This window comes from Mobula birostris, chromosome 2 (assembly GCF_030028105.1).
Source record: "Mobula birostris isolate sMobBir1 chromosome 2, sMobBir1.hap1, whole genome shotgun sequence".
Lineage (NCBI taxonomy): Eukaryota > Metazoa > Chordata > Chondrichthyes > Myliobatiformes > Myliobatidae > Mobula > Mobula birostris.
The window spans coordinates 81132396-81145735 of NC_092371.1; the positions used below are offsets into that span (position 1 = coordinate 81132396).

At 45.7% G+C, this 13340-nt stretch overlaps 1 protein-coding gene across 1 annotated transcript in view; it reads right to left on the bottom strand.

The window, feature by feature from the left end:
* Positions 1-4730: 4730 nt before the first annotated feature.
* Positions 4731-13340, bottom strand: part of LOC140208582 (neurensin-1-like) — a 40819-nt gene continuing 32209 nt past the window's right edge. Inside the window, exon 3 of the mRNA XM_072277345.1 lies at positions 4731-6780. Within this exon, the coding sequence (XP_072133446.1) occupies positions 6385-6780 (396 nt within the window). The 3' untranslated portion in view covers positions 4731-6384. The remainder of the gene's footprint in view (positions 6781-13340) is intronic.

Consider the following 13340-nt stretch of genomic DNA (forward strand, 5'->3'; position numbering starts at 1 on the left):
GAAAGGAATGGAGGGTTATGGGCTGAGTGCAGGTCGGTAGGACTAGGTGAGAGTAGCGTTCGGCACAGACTAGAAGGGCAGAATGGCCTGTTTCCGTGCTGTAATTGTTATATGGTTATATAAGTCAATAGCATCATAACATTTTAAGTAACGTTTGGATATTGAACACAGCGCATATTTCCCCGTATGAACGTATAAACTCATTGCAACGCACCAATATCGCTGAATCAGTGGGAGCCCTGGTCTGAATACTTGTTTCCCTGCAACAACATGGTCCTATCAAGGGGAGACAGCGATACTCGAAGGAGGTTCCTTATGTCCAGTCTATTCCGCAATTTAGTTTTCGTTGAATTCATTGCAGAGATATGTTGGAAATGGAAGCAACGTTTTCAGTGCTTTTGTGGCTATCTCAGAATATTTAGCCTTGACTTTGATCCAGAATGCCAGCAGAGATGTTATGTCAAACATACTTTTCAGCCCATCGTCAATTGCAAGCTCGAGGAGTTGATCTCCTTCACGCGCTGACATGGATAAAGCGTGCGTAATGATCTCGCGTGCGTTCAAGCTCAACAGTACTCCCTGGACCTCCTGTCCCATGATCCTCTCATATCCCTTTTGCCAATCACCTGTCCAGCTCTTGGCTCCATCCCTCCCCCTCCTGTCTTCTCCTATCATTTTGGATCTCCCCCTCCCCCTCCAACTTTCAAATCCCTTACTCACTCTTCCTTCAGTTAGTCCTGATGAAGGGTCTCGGCCCGAAACGTCGACTGTACCTCTTCCTATAGATGCTGCCTGGCCTGCTGCGTTCACCAGCAACTTTGATGTGAGCATCTTGTAAACCTCTTCTTCATCCTCTTCAAAGCCCCCACATCCTTCCTGTACTGTGGTGGTCAGTACTGTACACAATACTCCTGCTGTGGCCTAACCAAAGTTTTATGCAGCTTATTTAAGTGGTTGTGAATCTTTAGAATCTTCTTTTGCAGCTACTTACCTCAATGAAGATGAGGGTGAGAGGGTTCTGACCTTCAAGTTCCTGAGAGTGAATATCACCAATAGTCCTGGTTCAACCACATTGACCAGGAAACCATACCAGCATCTCTACTTCCTCAGGAGATGAAAGAAGTTTGGTTTTACTCCTTTGACCCTCACCAGAGAGTGTCCTATCCAAATGCGTCTCTGCTTGGTATGACAAATGCTCCGCTGAAATAGCAAGAAACTACAATTTCTTGAAGAGAAGGTTTGTGGACACAGTTCAGCACATCAGGGAAACCAATCTGCCCTCCGTGAACTCCATCTACACTTCTCACTGTCTTGGCAAAGCAGCTTCTCTCTTCTCCCGCTCTTCCATCGGGCGGGCAGACGATACAAAAGTCTGAATGCATGTAGCACCAGGCTCAAGGACAGCTCCTGCACTGATTATTAAATTCATCGTTCCCTAGTACCGTAAGGTAGACTCTTGATCGCAGAATCCATTTTGTTATGGTCTTTAACCTTATTTCTTCTACCTCAATGCACTGTTGTAATGAATTGCTCCGCAGGAAGAGTTTGCAAGAACAAGTTTTTCAATGTACCCCGGTGACAATAATAAACCAATTTTCCAAGACACGCACAAAATACTGGAGGAACTCAGCAGACCAGGCAGCATCTGTGGAGAAAAGTAAACAGTCAACGTTTCAAGCTGAGACCCTTCATCAGGATTTTCCCCAAGAGCCACCTTGGAACAGGAATGGAATCAAGTCCTCTCCAATTCCCAAAGAAGAATGAAGACATAGACCAGTCAGCAAACACATTCCATATTAACGGATATCTAAAAGTTCATTTCACCCGGGGTCAGAAAATACACCAATATCACTCAGTTTTATGTTCACACCTCCACTGTATCGAAATGAATGACAGCAGAAACACATAATACTGAAAAAGACCGATTATTTACTAAAATTGGAGAGAGGCAGAGAGAGAGAGAGAGAGAGAGAGAGTAGGACAGGACAGAGAAGGGGGAGAGAGAGATAGAGACAGAGAAAGTGAGAGAGAAGGGGGAGAGACAGACAGAAAGAGAGAGAGAGAGAAAGGAAGGAAAGAAAGAAAGAAAGAAACACGGACACACCGAGAGACAGAATCAGAGACAGAGAGAGAGTCAAAGAGAAAGAAAGAGAAAGAGCTACAGACAGGTAGACAGAGACAGAGAGACAGACATAAAAAATTAGAGAGAGAGAAAGGTGAGAGAGAAACTAGTCTGGTGTTTGCTGGAACAAAATACAGTATGCGGGTACGTTGGACTTTTGAATTGAATAATATGATGGGAGCTCATTCGTACAGCATATAGAGTCATAGAGTCAGCTCACCAGGCACAGAAACAGGTAATAGGCAGTGTGCAGAAATTGTGCGCACTTGGGCTGTAATTCCTAAATCTGAACCCTAGTCTAGGATTTTGTTCTGAAACGTCGTCAGTTCTGTTCTTCCCATAGACGGTGCGGGACCCCCGAGTTCCTCCAGCGGATTGTTTGTTTCTCCAGATTCCAGCATCTGCAGACTGAATCTTTTAAATTATTTATTATTATTGTTCATGAAAACTCGTCCGGCTATTTTATCTTGTCTCCCCCCCCCCCCCCCCTTTCCTACCGCAGTTGTTGTTCGCACGCTCTGGGACTGCAGATTGCGAAACGGTGATGAGAAAGATGGGACAGCGATAGTGGGGGTGTACTGCCGCCCAGTGTTAATGCAAGAGTACTGCAACTGAAGTTTCTGTTCGACCTGCAACTGTATCGAAAGTTGGAAAGACTTCAGGGTAACTTCAAAGTCGATCATTTCTTTCAGGTAGTTGTCCTTGGTAAAGAAAGTATTCATTCAATTCGTTGAGTTTTTTGACAGCATGCCCTAGATGATGTCTGTCTTCCCGAATCCTGAGGAGGCTGAAGAAAGCTGGAGTTTGCACATCTACGGTATACTCACGTCATTCTACAGATGCACAGTAGGGAGCATCCTAACAAGCTGCATCACTGCCTGGTGTGCAAACTGCACTGTAGCAGACAGGAAGGCTCTACAACGGGGAGTCAAAACTACCCAACGCACCACTGGCACCAGCCTACCCACCATCAAAGACATGTATACAGAAAGTCCGGAAAAGGGCCAGTAACATCATGAAGGATCCCACCTCCACTGTTCATGCACTGCTTGTCTCACTCCCATCAGCGAGGAGGCTACGGAAAATCCGTGCCAGGACCACCAGTCTCAAAAGCAGTTACTTTGCCCAAGCAGTAAGGCTGATCAATATCTCCACCCACTAACCCATCCCTCCACACCCCCCAAACACCACTATTTTATCATTTCCTGTCAGTTATCTTATGTACAGACACTCCTGGGTCTAGTGTCACTTTATAGACATACAATCAATCTACAAACGTTTGCATTTATATACTCTATCTAATGTATTTATATTTATTGTGTTTTTTTAAATTATTGTGTCCTTTATCTCATTTTGTTTTTTGTGCTGCATCAGATCCAGAGTAACAATTATTTCATTCTCCTTTATACTTGTGTACAGGAAATGACATTAAACAACCTTGAACCCTGAATCTTTTCCCATTAAGGGATGCTCTCAAGGGTATGTGAAGGATGAGGTCAGGGGATGAATTTGCGTTCTGGTGTTTGGACCAATATTTAGCCCTCAGCTGAAATTGCAATGCATCATCTGCTAATTACATGCTGGCCGTTGCAGAGAACAAAACAACAACAAAGTTATGGAAACACACCACAACTCAGGCAGCATCTGTGGAAAGAGAAACGGAGTTAATATTTCCCATCCAAACTATTCAGTTCGATATTCTGTACCTTTACAGTTATAGAACATTATAGCAGAGAAACAGGACTTTTGGCCTGTTCTGCCCATGTCAAACCGTTATTCTGCCTACTCCCACTGACCTGCACCTGCACCATAGCCCTTCTTACCCCTCCCATCCACGTATCTATCCAAAAACTTCTTTAGTTGTACCTGACAGTCTGCATCACTGTCTAGTATGGGGGGAGGGGCTACTGCACAGGACTGAAAGAAACTGCAGAAGGTAGTAAATCTAGTCAGCTCCATCTTGGGTACTAGCCTACAAAGTACCCAGGACATCTTCAGGGAACGGTGTCTCAGAAAGGCAGCGTCCATTATTAAGGACCTCCAGCATCCAGGGCATGCCCTTTTCTCCATCAGATAGGAGGCAAAGAAGCCTAAATTCACACACCCAGTGATTCAGGAACAGCTTCTTCCCCTCTGCCATCCGATTCTTAAATGGACTTTGAAGCTTTGGACACTACCTCACTTTTTTTGATATATACAGTATTGCTGTTTTTTGCATATTCTTTAAAATCTATTCAACATACATAATTGATTTACTTGTTTATTTATTACTATGTTTTATTTTATTTATTTTTTTCTCTCTTTCTCTGCTAGATTATGTATTGCATTGAACTGCTGCTGCTAAGTTAACAAATTTCCCATCACATGCCGGTGATAATAAATCGGATTCTGATTCTGAATCACATCCACCACTTCCACTGGCAGTCCATTCAACGCTCGCACCACCCTTTGAGTGAAAAAATTAGCGCTCAGGTTCCCTTTAAACATTGAACCTTTCACCCTTTACCCATGACCTTTAGTTCTAGTCTCACCCAGCATCAAGGGAAAAAGCCTGCTTGCATTAACTCTATCGATATCACCCCCCACCCCCCCATCAACCCCTGTTTGAATAACAGCAGTCCAAAGGGGGGGAAGGAGCTGGAATGGCATCCCAATCAAAGTTTTTCACTGCACCTCAGTATAAGTGACACGCGAGTGGAAAGAGAATCAGTAAATGCTCACAAACACTCTGTGCCTGCGGTGGGTAGTGATGTGGTTCATTTATTTACATATTTTCTTTCTTTATATCTCATGAGGTGGTGACAAAATAGTTTTGGGATGAAGGTGGAGTCCATTGTGATCAGAACACTACACCTTAGGAGGACATAACCACAGCCCTTGTGGAACAGGTCATGCAATACACTGCAGCCTTGTTAATTGGCTTGTAGTGAATGGGGCTGGGCGAATGGACCCAGGTATCTGAGTTCAAATCCCAGCACAGCAGATGAAAATTGAAATTCTATTTTGTAAAGTAAATCTGGAATTTGGAAGGCTACAGTGGAAACTGTTGATTATTGTTAAATTGTTTTTATAGACTGGATGTGGAGTGGGTGTTTCCATCAGAAACACTGTCCATGGGACAAAAAGGCAAGAGAATTAAGGGTTGTGGGAAGAAGGTGGGAGAATAGAGTTGAAACAAAATCAGCCAGGGTGAAGCAGAATTGATGGGCTGAACAGCCGAATACCGGTCCTATATCTCATGGTCTAAATTTTCGGTTTCATTGAGGCCTTTGGGAGAAGGCATTAGCTCCAAAATGGATATGTGGGAGACAGTTCGATGGCAATTAGGGAGGGGTAAGAAATTCCGGCCTTCCCTGTGATATCCATGTCCTGTGAATAACCTACAATGTTTACACTGACGTCAGCTCCAAGAGACAGCATGCAGACAGAAGGTGGTAACCCCACACAGTTGTCTGCTGGAGACAGAACTGAATCTCCAGATGCATCTGGGTGTCTGTGGGGTGGTCTGTGTGGAATCTGCATGTTCTCCCTCAATCCATGTGGGTTTCCTCAAGGTGCTCTGGTTTCCTCCCAGTCCAAAGACATCATGTTGGTAGGTTAATAGGTTAATTGGCCAGGCTCCCCCTATTGCAGCGGTTCCCAATCTGGGGTCCATGGACCCCTTGGTTAATTTGTAGGGGTCCATGCATAAGAAAGGTTGGGAACCCTGCCCTAGTGTATGGCTGATGGGCAAAGTCTGGGGTGGTATTGATTGTAATGAGGGACGAATAGATTCAAGGGAAGATTAGTAGCAGAATGTGATTATCCTAGAGCCAGTACAGAATTGATGGGCCGAAATACCTTTCTTCCTTGTAAGGAACGATGGGGAAAAGAATTGACTCCCATGATGCTCCAGGTGACTGAAGGCTCAGTCAAAGGGGTAGGGCTTTTAGGGCACATTAAAGGAGGTAGAGAGTAGGACAGAGACTGCAGAACTTGGGTCTTAGGCCGGTGTAGGCAAGGGAAGCAATGGTGGGGTGAAAGAGATCAAGGGGCACAAAAAGGCAGAAAAAGTGTAACATTACCACAGCAGACTTGATAATGTTGGGCACTGCACTGGAGTATCTCTGGGTCTATGAAAAGCAGGGTGGAGGGAAAAGCACTGGGGTCCAACGTTTATAAAGAAGCCCAACTTGAAGCCACTGTGTGGAAATGTGGTCATTGGGAGAGGGCCTCAGCTATTACAGGGATGACCTGTTACAGAAGGGTTTGGATGTGCCCCCTCATGTTCCCGTCTTGGGCTGCACACTTTGTACCCGAGTAAAGCCAACGGGGATATGGGCGCTCCCCGGTGACCCAGTCTTTACAACCGCTTTGTGTTGTCTTTGCTGTGGTCCTTCCTTCAGGATGGGGGAAAACTGTCTCTCCTCATCTCTGGGGACGTGCCTGGAGATGGTCAGGACCAGGACGCACGCCGCTATCGCTGTGCCGCCCACACTGAAGAGAATGGCGCCGACGAGCTTGCTGACCTCGAGGGCCTCATTGTACTCGACAGCCCGCTTGTCCACCACGAGGAAGTCATCTTCTCCAATGCCTTCGATCTTCGGGGGTACCAGGTATCCAGTGGTGACGGTTGCCATGCCGACGAGGAAGAGGATGGTCCCTGCTGACAGGCCTACCTGGAACACAAGAAGGGGAACAATGTTGATCTACCTCCTGATTCTGGTTTTGCACCTCCGAGGAATGGAGCAATTACACCAGCTTCTCGCCCTATGGGAGAGCACTTCTAATTGCCAGGACGTCAGGGATTCACCCCCTCCCACTCCGCCATACTCAATAGGCAGGGCACAGCCAAGAAAACTTACCAACACCCATAGCTCCTCAGAAGATCAAAGAAATTCAGCAAGCCCCTGTAGACCCTTACCAATTTTTATCCATGCACCATTGGAAGCATTCTGTCTGGCTCAGTATGACAACTACTTACATGTGATCGCAAGAAACTACTGAGGGTTGTGGACGCAGCTTAACACATCAAAGGAACCAGCCTCCTCTCTATGGACTCTATCTGCCAGCATTATCAAAGACCCGCAACCACTCCAGGCCTACCTTCCCCACGCTCCCTTCGGGCAGAAGATACAAAACCCTGAAAGCAGGTACCATCAGGCTCAAGGAGAGCTTCTACGCTGTTATCACACTCTTGTGCAATAAGACGGATCCTTGGCCTCACAATCTACCTTGTTAGGATCTTGCATCTTATTCTTTACCTGTACTGCACTTTCTCTGTAAGTTTTACACTTTATCCTGCATTGTTATTGTTTTACCTCGTTCTATCTATTATTTTTATATTTTTTTATTTGTTATATATTTATTTATCTATCTATCTAATTAATTAAATTATTCTACTTTGTTCTAGCTCAATGCATGTGTAATGATTTGATGTATATGAACAGTACCCAAGACAAACTTTTCACCGTATCTTGGTACATGTGACAATAAGAATCAAAAATCAAAAACCAAAACCAGATAAAACAAAACCAAAGCAACATGCACAAAAGTTTGGAAGAAGTCAGTAGGTCAGGCAGCAACTACGGAGATGAATAAACAATCGACATTTCAGGCTGAGACCCTTCTTCAGGACTGGAAAGGAAGGGGGAAGACACCAGAATAAAAATGCAGGGGAGGGGAAGGAGGATAGCTGGAGGGTGATAAGTGAAGTCAGGTGGCTGGGAAGGGTAAAGGACTGGAGAAGAAGGAATCTGATAGGAGAGGAGAGTGGACCATAGGGGAAAGGGAAGGGGCATCGGGGGAGGAGATGGGCAAGTGAGAAGAGGCAAGAGGGCAGAGTGGGGAATAGAATAAGAAGGGATGGTGAGGGAAACATTTTCTTACTGGAAAGAGAAATTGATGTTCATGCCATCAGGTTGGAGGCTGCCCAGATGGAATATAAGGTGTTGTTCCTCCACCTCTAATCTTGGGATAAGAGGAAGCCAGGGACTGACATGTCAGAACGCAAATGGGATTGGGAATTAAAATGCTTGGCCACTGGGAAGTTCCACTTTTGGCTGTTGGATTGGAGGCGCTCGACAAAATGGTCTCCCAATTTATGATGTACGAACACCCACAAGGGCTCAACAACAAACTTCTCAGTTATGTTTGCAGATTCCTCAGTGGTCATTTGCCTCCCTCCTCCCATCTCCTATCCCTCCTCTCTGGAATGCAGAACTCAGAGATATCTGCCTCTCTGTGAGCCTGACCCTTTGATCACTCCAACTACAGCAGTCATTGTTAGGGCTGTCAAACCCCAATGGAACAGAATTCATTCCCAAACCTCTTCACTTTGCTTCACCATACCCAGCTCCTTCATAAAGCGTAATACCTCCTGTCACAGTATCTCTTCATGTGGATTGGTATATCACGAGACAGTTATGTGATTGATTATGCTCCTGTGGATCATCTTGAGACATATTGTTACGCTAAAGGCATTTGAAAGATGCAATGTTTGTACGTGTGGATGACTCAAGTCAGCCTTTTTTTAGTGGGAGCTGTGCTGATATTTGATTCAACAAGAGTCGAATCTATCCACTGAGATGAGTCATCAGAAAGCATTGTGCGTCTGCACCAGGGGCTGTTTCTAAATGCACTTTCCCCCGTGGAAGCCTGGCACTTATAGACCTGCTGCTGCTGAGACTGTCCTTGGACACATTACAGTCTGATCCACATTGTCAAAGGCTTACAGAGCTCTCTTCCCAGCAAGAAGCCAACTCCCCCCTCCTACCCCCACCAACTCTCTCAATAGAAATGAACTGCTCCATTTATTTCATGTGGGATAATACCAAAGTTTAAATTTCAAAATAAATTTATTTATCAGACTACATATATCACCCTGAGATTCATTTTCTTGCAGGCATTCGCATTGTAAAAAAGAACTACAATAATCAATGAAAATCTACACATAAAGACTGACAAGCAACCAATGTGCATAAGGTGGTAAAATGCAGACGTACAAAATAAACCAATAGACAAACAACACCGGAAACATGAGTTGTTGAGTCATTGAAAGTTGACTTCAGTGATGGGCGACACGGTAGCGTAGTGGTTAGCACAACGCTTGGCGACATGGGTTCAATTCCTGCTGGTGCCTATGAGGAGTTTCTGCGTTCTCTCTGTGAACACGCGTGCTTCCTCTGGGTGCTCTAGGTTTTCTCCTGCAGTCCAAAAAACGTAATGGTAGGTTAATTGGTCATTGTAAATTGTCCCGTGCTTAGGTTAGGGTTAAATTGGGGTTGCTGGGTGGCGTGGCCTTCAGGGGCTAGGATGGCCCATTCCACGCTGTATCTCAATCAATCAATAAATACATAGAACAGTACAGCACAGTACAGGCCCTTCGGCCCACAATGTTGTGCCGACCCTCAAACCCTGCCTCCCATATAAGCCCCCATCTTAAATTCATCCATATACCTGTCGAGTAGTGTCTTAAACTTCACTAGTGTGTCTGCCTCCACCACTGACTCAGGCAGTGCATTCCATGAACCAACCACTCTCTGAGTGAAAAACCTTCCTCTAAAATTCCCTTTGAACTTCCCACTCCTTATCTTAAAGCCATGTCCTCTTGGTGCCCTGGGGAAGAGGTGCTGGCTGTCCACTCTATCTATTCCTCTTATTATCTTGTACACCTCTATCATGTCTCCTCTCATCCTCCTTCTCTCCAAAGAGTAAAGCCCTTAATCTCTGATCATAATCCATACTCTCTAATCCAGGCAGCATCCTGGTAAATCTCCTCTGTACCCTTTCCAATGCTTCCACATCCTTCCTATAGTGAGGCGACCAGAATTGGACACAGTACTCCAAGTGTGGCCTAACCAGAGTTTTATAGAGCTGCATCATTACATCGCGACTCTTAAACTCTATCTCTCGACTTATGAAAGCTAACACCCCATAAGCTTTCTTAACTACCCTATCCACCTGTTAGGCAACTTTTAGGGATCTGTGGACATGTACCCCCAGATCCCTCTGCTTCTCCACACTACCAAGTATCCTGCCATTTACTTTGTACTCTGCCTTGAAGTTTGTCCTTTCAAAGTGTACCACCTCACACTTCTCCGGTTTGAACTCCATCTGTCACTTCTCAGCCCACTTCTGCATCCTATCAATGTCTCTCTGCAATCTTCGACAACCCTCTACACTATCTACAACAACCCCAACCTTTGTGTCGTCTGCAAACTTGCCAACCCACCCTTCTACCCCCACATCCAGGTTGTTAATAAAAATTATGAAAAGTAGAGGTCCCAGAACAGATCCTTGTGGGACACCACTAGTCACAATCCTCCAATCTGAATGTACTCCCTCCACCACCACCCTCTGCCTTCTGCAGGCAAGCCAATTCTGAATCCACCTGGCCAAACTTCCCTGGATCCCATGCCTTCTGACTTTCTGAATAAGTCTACCGTGTGGAACCTTGTCAAATGCCTTACTAAAATCTATATAGATCACATCCACTGCACTACCCTCATCTATATGCCTGGTCACCTCCTCAAAGAACTCTATCAGGCTTGTTAGACACGATCTGCCCTTCTCAAAGCCATGCTGACTGTCCCTGATCAGACTATGATTCTCTAAATGCCCATAGATCCTATCTCTAAGAATCTTTTCCAATAGCTTTCCCACCACAGACGTAAGGCTCACTGGTCTATAATTACCTGGACTATCCCTACTACCTTTTTTGAACAAGGGGACAACATTCGCCTCCCTCCAATCCTCCGGTACCATTCCTGTGGACAATGAGGACATAAAGATCCTAGCCAGAGGCTCAGCAATCTCTTCCCTTGCCTCGTGGAGCAGCCTGGGGAATATTCCATCAGGCCCCGGGGACTTATTCGTCCTAATGTATTTTAACAACTCCAACACCTCCTCTCCCTTAATATCAACATGCTCCAGAACATCAACCTCACTCATATTGTCCTCTCCATCATCAAGTTCCCTCTCATTCGTGAATACCGAAGAGAAGTATTCATTAAGGACCTCGCTCACTTCCACAGCCTCCAGGCACATCTCCCCACCTTTATCTCCAATCGGTCCTACCTTCACTCCTGTCATCCTTTTTCTCTTCACATAATTGAAGAATGCCTTGGGGTTTTCCTTTACCCTACTCGCCAAGGTGTTCTCATGACCCCTTCTTGCTCTTCTCAGCCCCTTCTTAAGCTCCCTTCTTGCTTCCCTATATTCCGCAATAGACCCATCTGATCCTTGCTTCCTAAACCTCATGTATGCTGCCTTCTTCCACCTCACTTGTCACCCATGGTTCCTTCACCCTACCATACTTTATCTTCCTCACCGGGACAAATTTATCCCTAACATCCTGCAAGAGATCTCTAAACATCGACCACATGTCCATAGTACATTTCCCTGCAAAAACATCATCCCAATTCACACCCGCAAGTTCTAGCCTTATAGCCTCATAATTTGCCCTTCCCCAATTAAAAATTTTCCTGTCCTCTCTGATTCTATCCTTTTCCATGATAATGCTGAAGGCCAGGGAGCAGTGGTCATTGTCCCCCGGATGCTCACCCACTGAGAGATCTGTGGCCTGACCCGGTTCATTACCTAGTACTAGATCTAGTATGGCATTCCCCCTAGTTGGCCTGTCCACATACTGTGACAGGAATCCATCCTGGACACATTTAACAAACTCTGCCCCTTCTAAACCCTTGGATCTAATCAGGTGCCAATCAATATTAGGGAAGTTAACGTCACCCATGATAACAACCCTGTTATTTCTGCACCTTTCCAAAATCTGCATCCCAATCTGCTCCTCCGTATCTCTGCTGCTACCAGGGGGCCTATAGAATACCCCCAATAGAGTAACTGCTCCCTTCCTGTTCCTGACTTCCACCCATACAGACTCAAAAGAGGATCCTGCTACATTACCCACCCTTTCTGTAGCTGTAATAGTATCCCTGACCAGTAATGCCACCCCTCCTCCCCTTCTCCCCCCTCTCTCTGCCTTTTAAAGCACTGAAATCCAGGAATATTGAGAATCCATTCCTGCCCTGGTGCCAGCCACGTCTCTGTAATGGCCACTACATCATAATTCCATGTATGTATCCAAGCTCTCAGTTCATCACTTTTGTTCCTGATGCTTCTTGCATTGAAGTATACACACTTAAGCCCTTCTACCTTACTATCTTTACACCGTTTATTCTGCTTCTCTTTCCTCAAAGCCTCTCTGTATGTTAGATCTGGCTTTACTCCATGCACTTCTTCCACTGCTCTATTGCTCCAGGTCCCATCCCCCTTGCAAATTAGTTTAAACCTTCCCAAACCATGCTAGCAAACCTACCTGCAAGGATATTGCTCCCCCTCGAGTTCAGGTACAACCCATCCAATCTGTACAGGTCCCACCTTCCCCGGAAGAGATCCCAATGATCCAAAAATCTAAAACCCTGCTCCCTGCACCAACTCGTCAGCCACGCATTCAACTGCCATCTCCTCCAATTCTTACCATCACTGTCACATAGCACTGGCAGCGATCCTGAGAGCGCCACCCTTGAGGTCCTGTTCTTCAGCCTTCTGCCTAGTTCCCGAAACTCACACTTCAGGACTTCATCCCTCTTCCTGCCTATGTCGTTGATCCCAACATGTATCACGACTTCTGGTTGCTTTCCCTCTCGTACCAGGATGTCGGGCACCCGGTCAGAGACATCCCGGACCCTGGCACCCGGGAGGCAACAAACCATGCGGTGTCCTTCTCATGTCCACAAAATCTCCTGTCTGCTCCCCTGACTATAGAGTCTCCAATGACGACAGCTCTCCTCTTCTCCGTCCCACCCTTCTGCACCACAGGGTCAGACTCAGTGCCGGAGGCCCTGCCACCGTGGCTCACACCTGGTCGGTCGTCCCCACCAACGGTATCCAGGATGGTAAACTTATTATTCAGGGGAATGGCTACAGGGGTGTTTTGTACTACAAACCAGTTCAGTGTGTATCTCAGTAAATGATTGAATTTATGGGAATTTCATCTCATAAAAGAATTAACACCCGACTACACTTAAATACAAGAGATTTTGCAGCTACCGGAAACCCAGAGTAACATGCACAAAATGCTGGAGGAACTTAGCAAATCAGGCAGCATCTATGGAGGGGAATAAACTGTTGACGTTTTTGGCTGAGAGTCTTGGGCCAAGGACAGAATGAGACAATACTCACATTGGATGAGCAATACCTCATAATCTGTCTGGGTAGC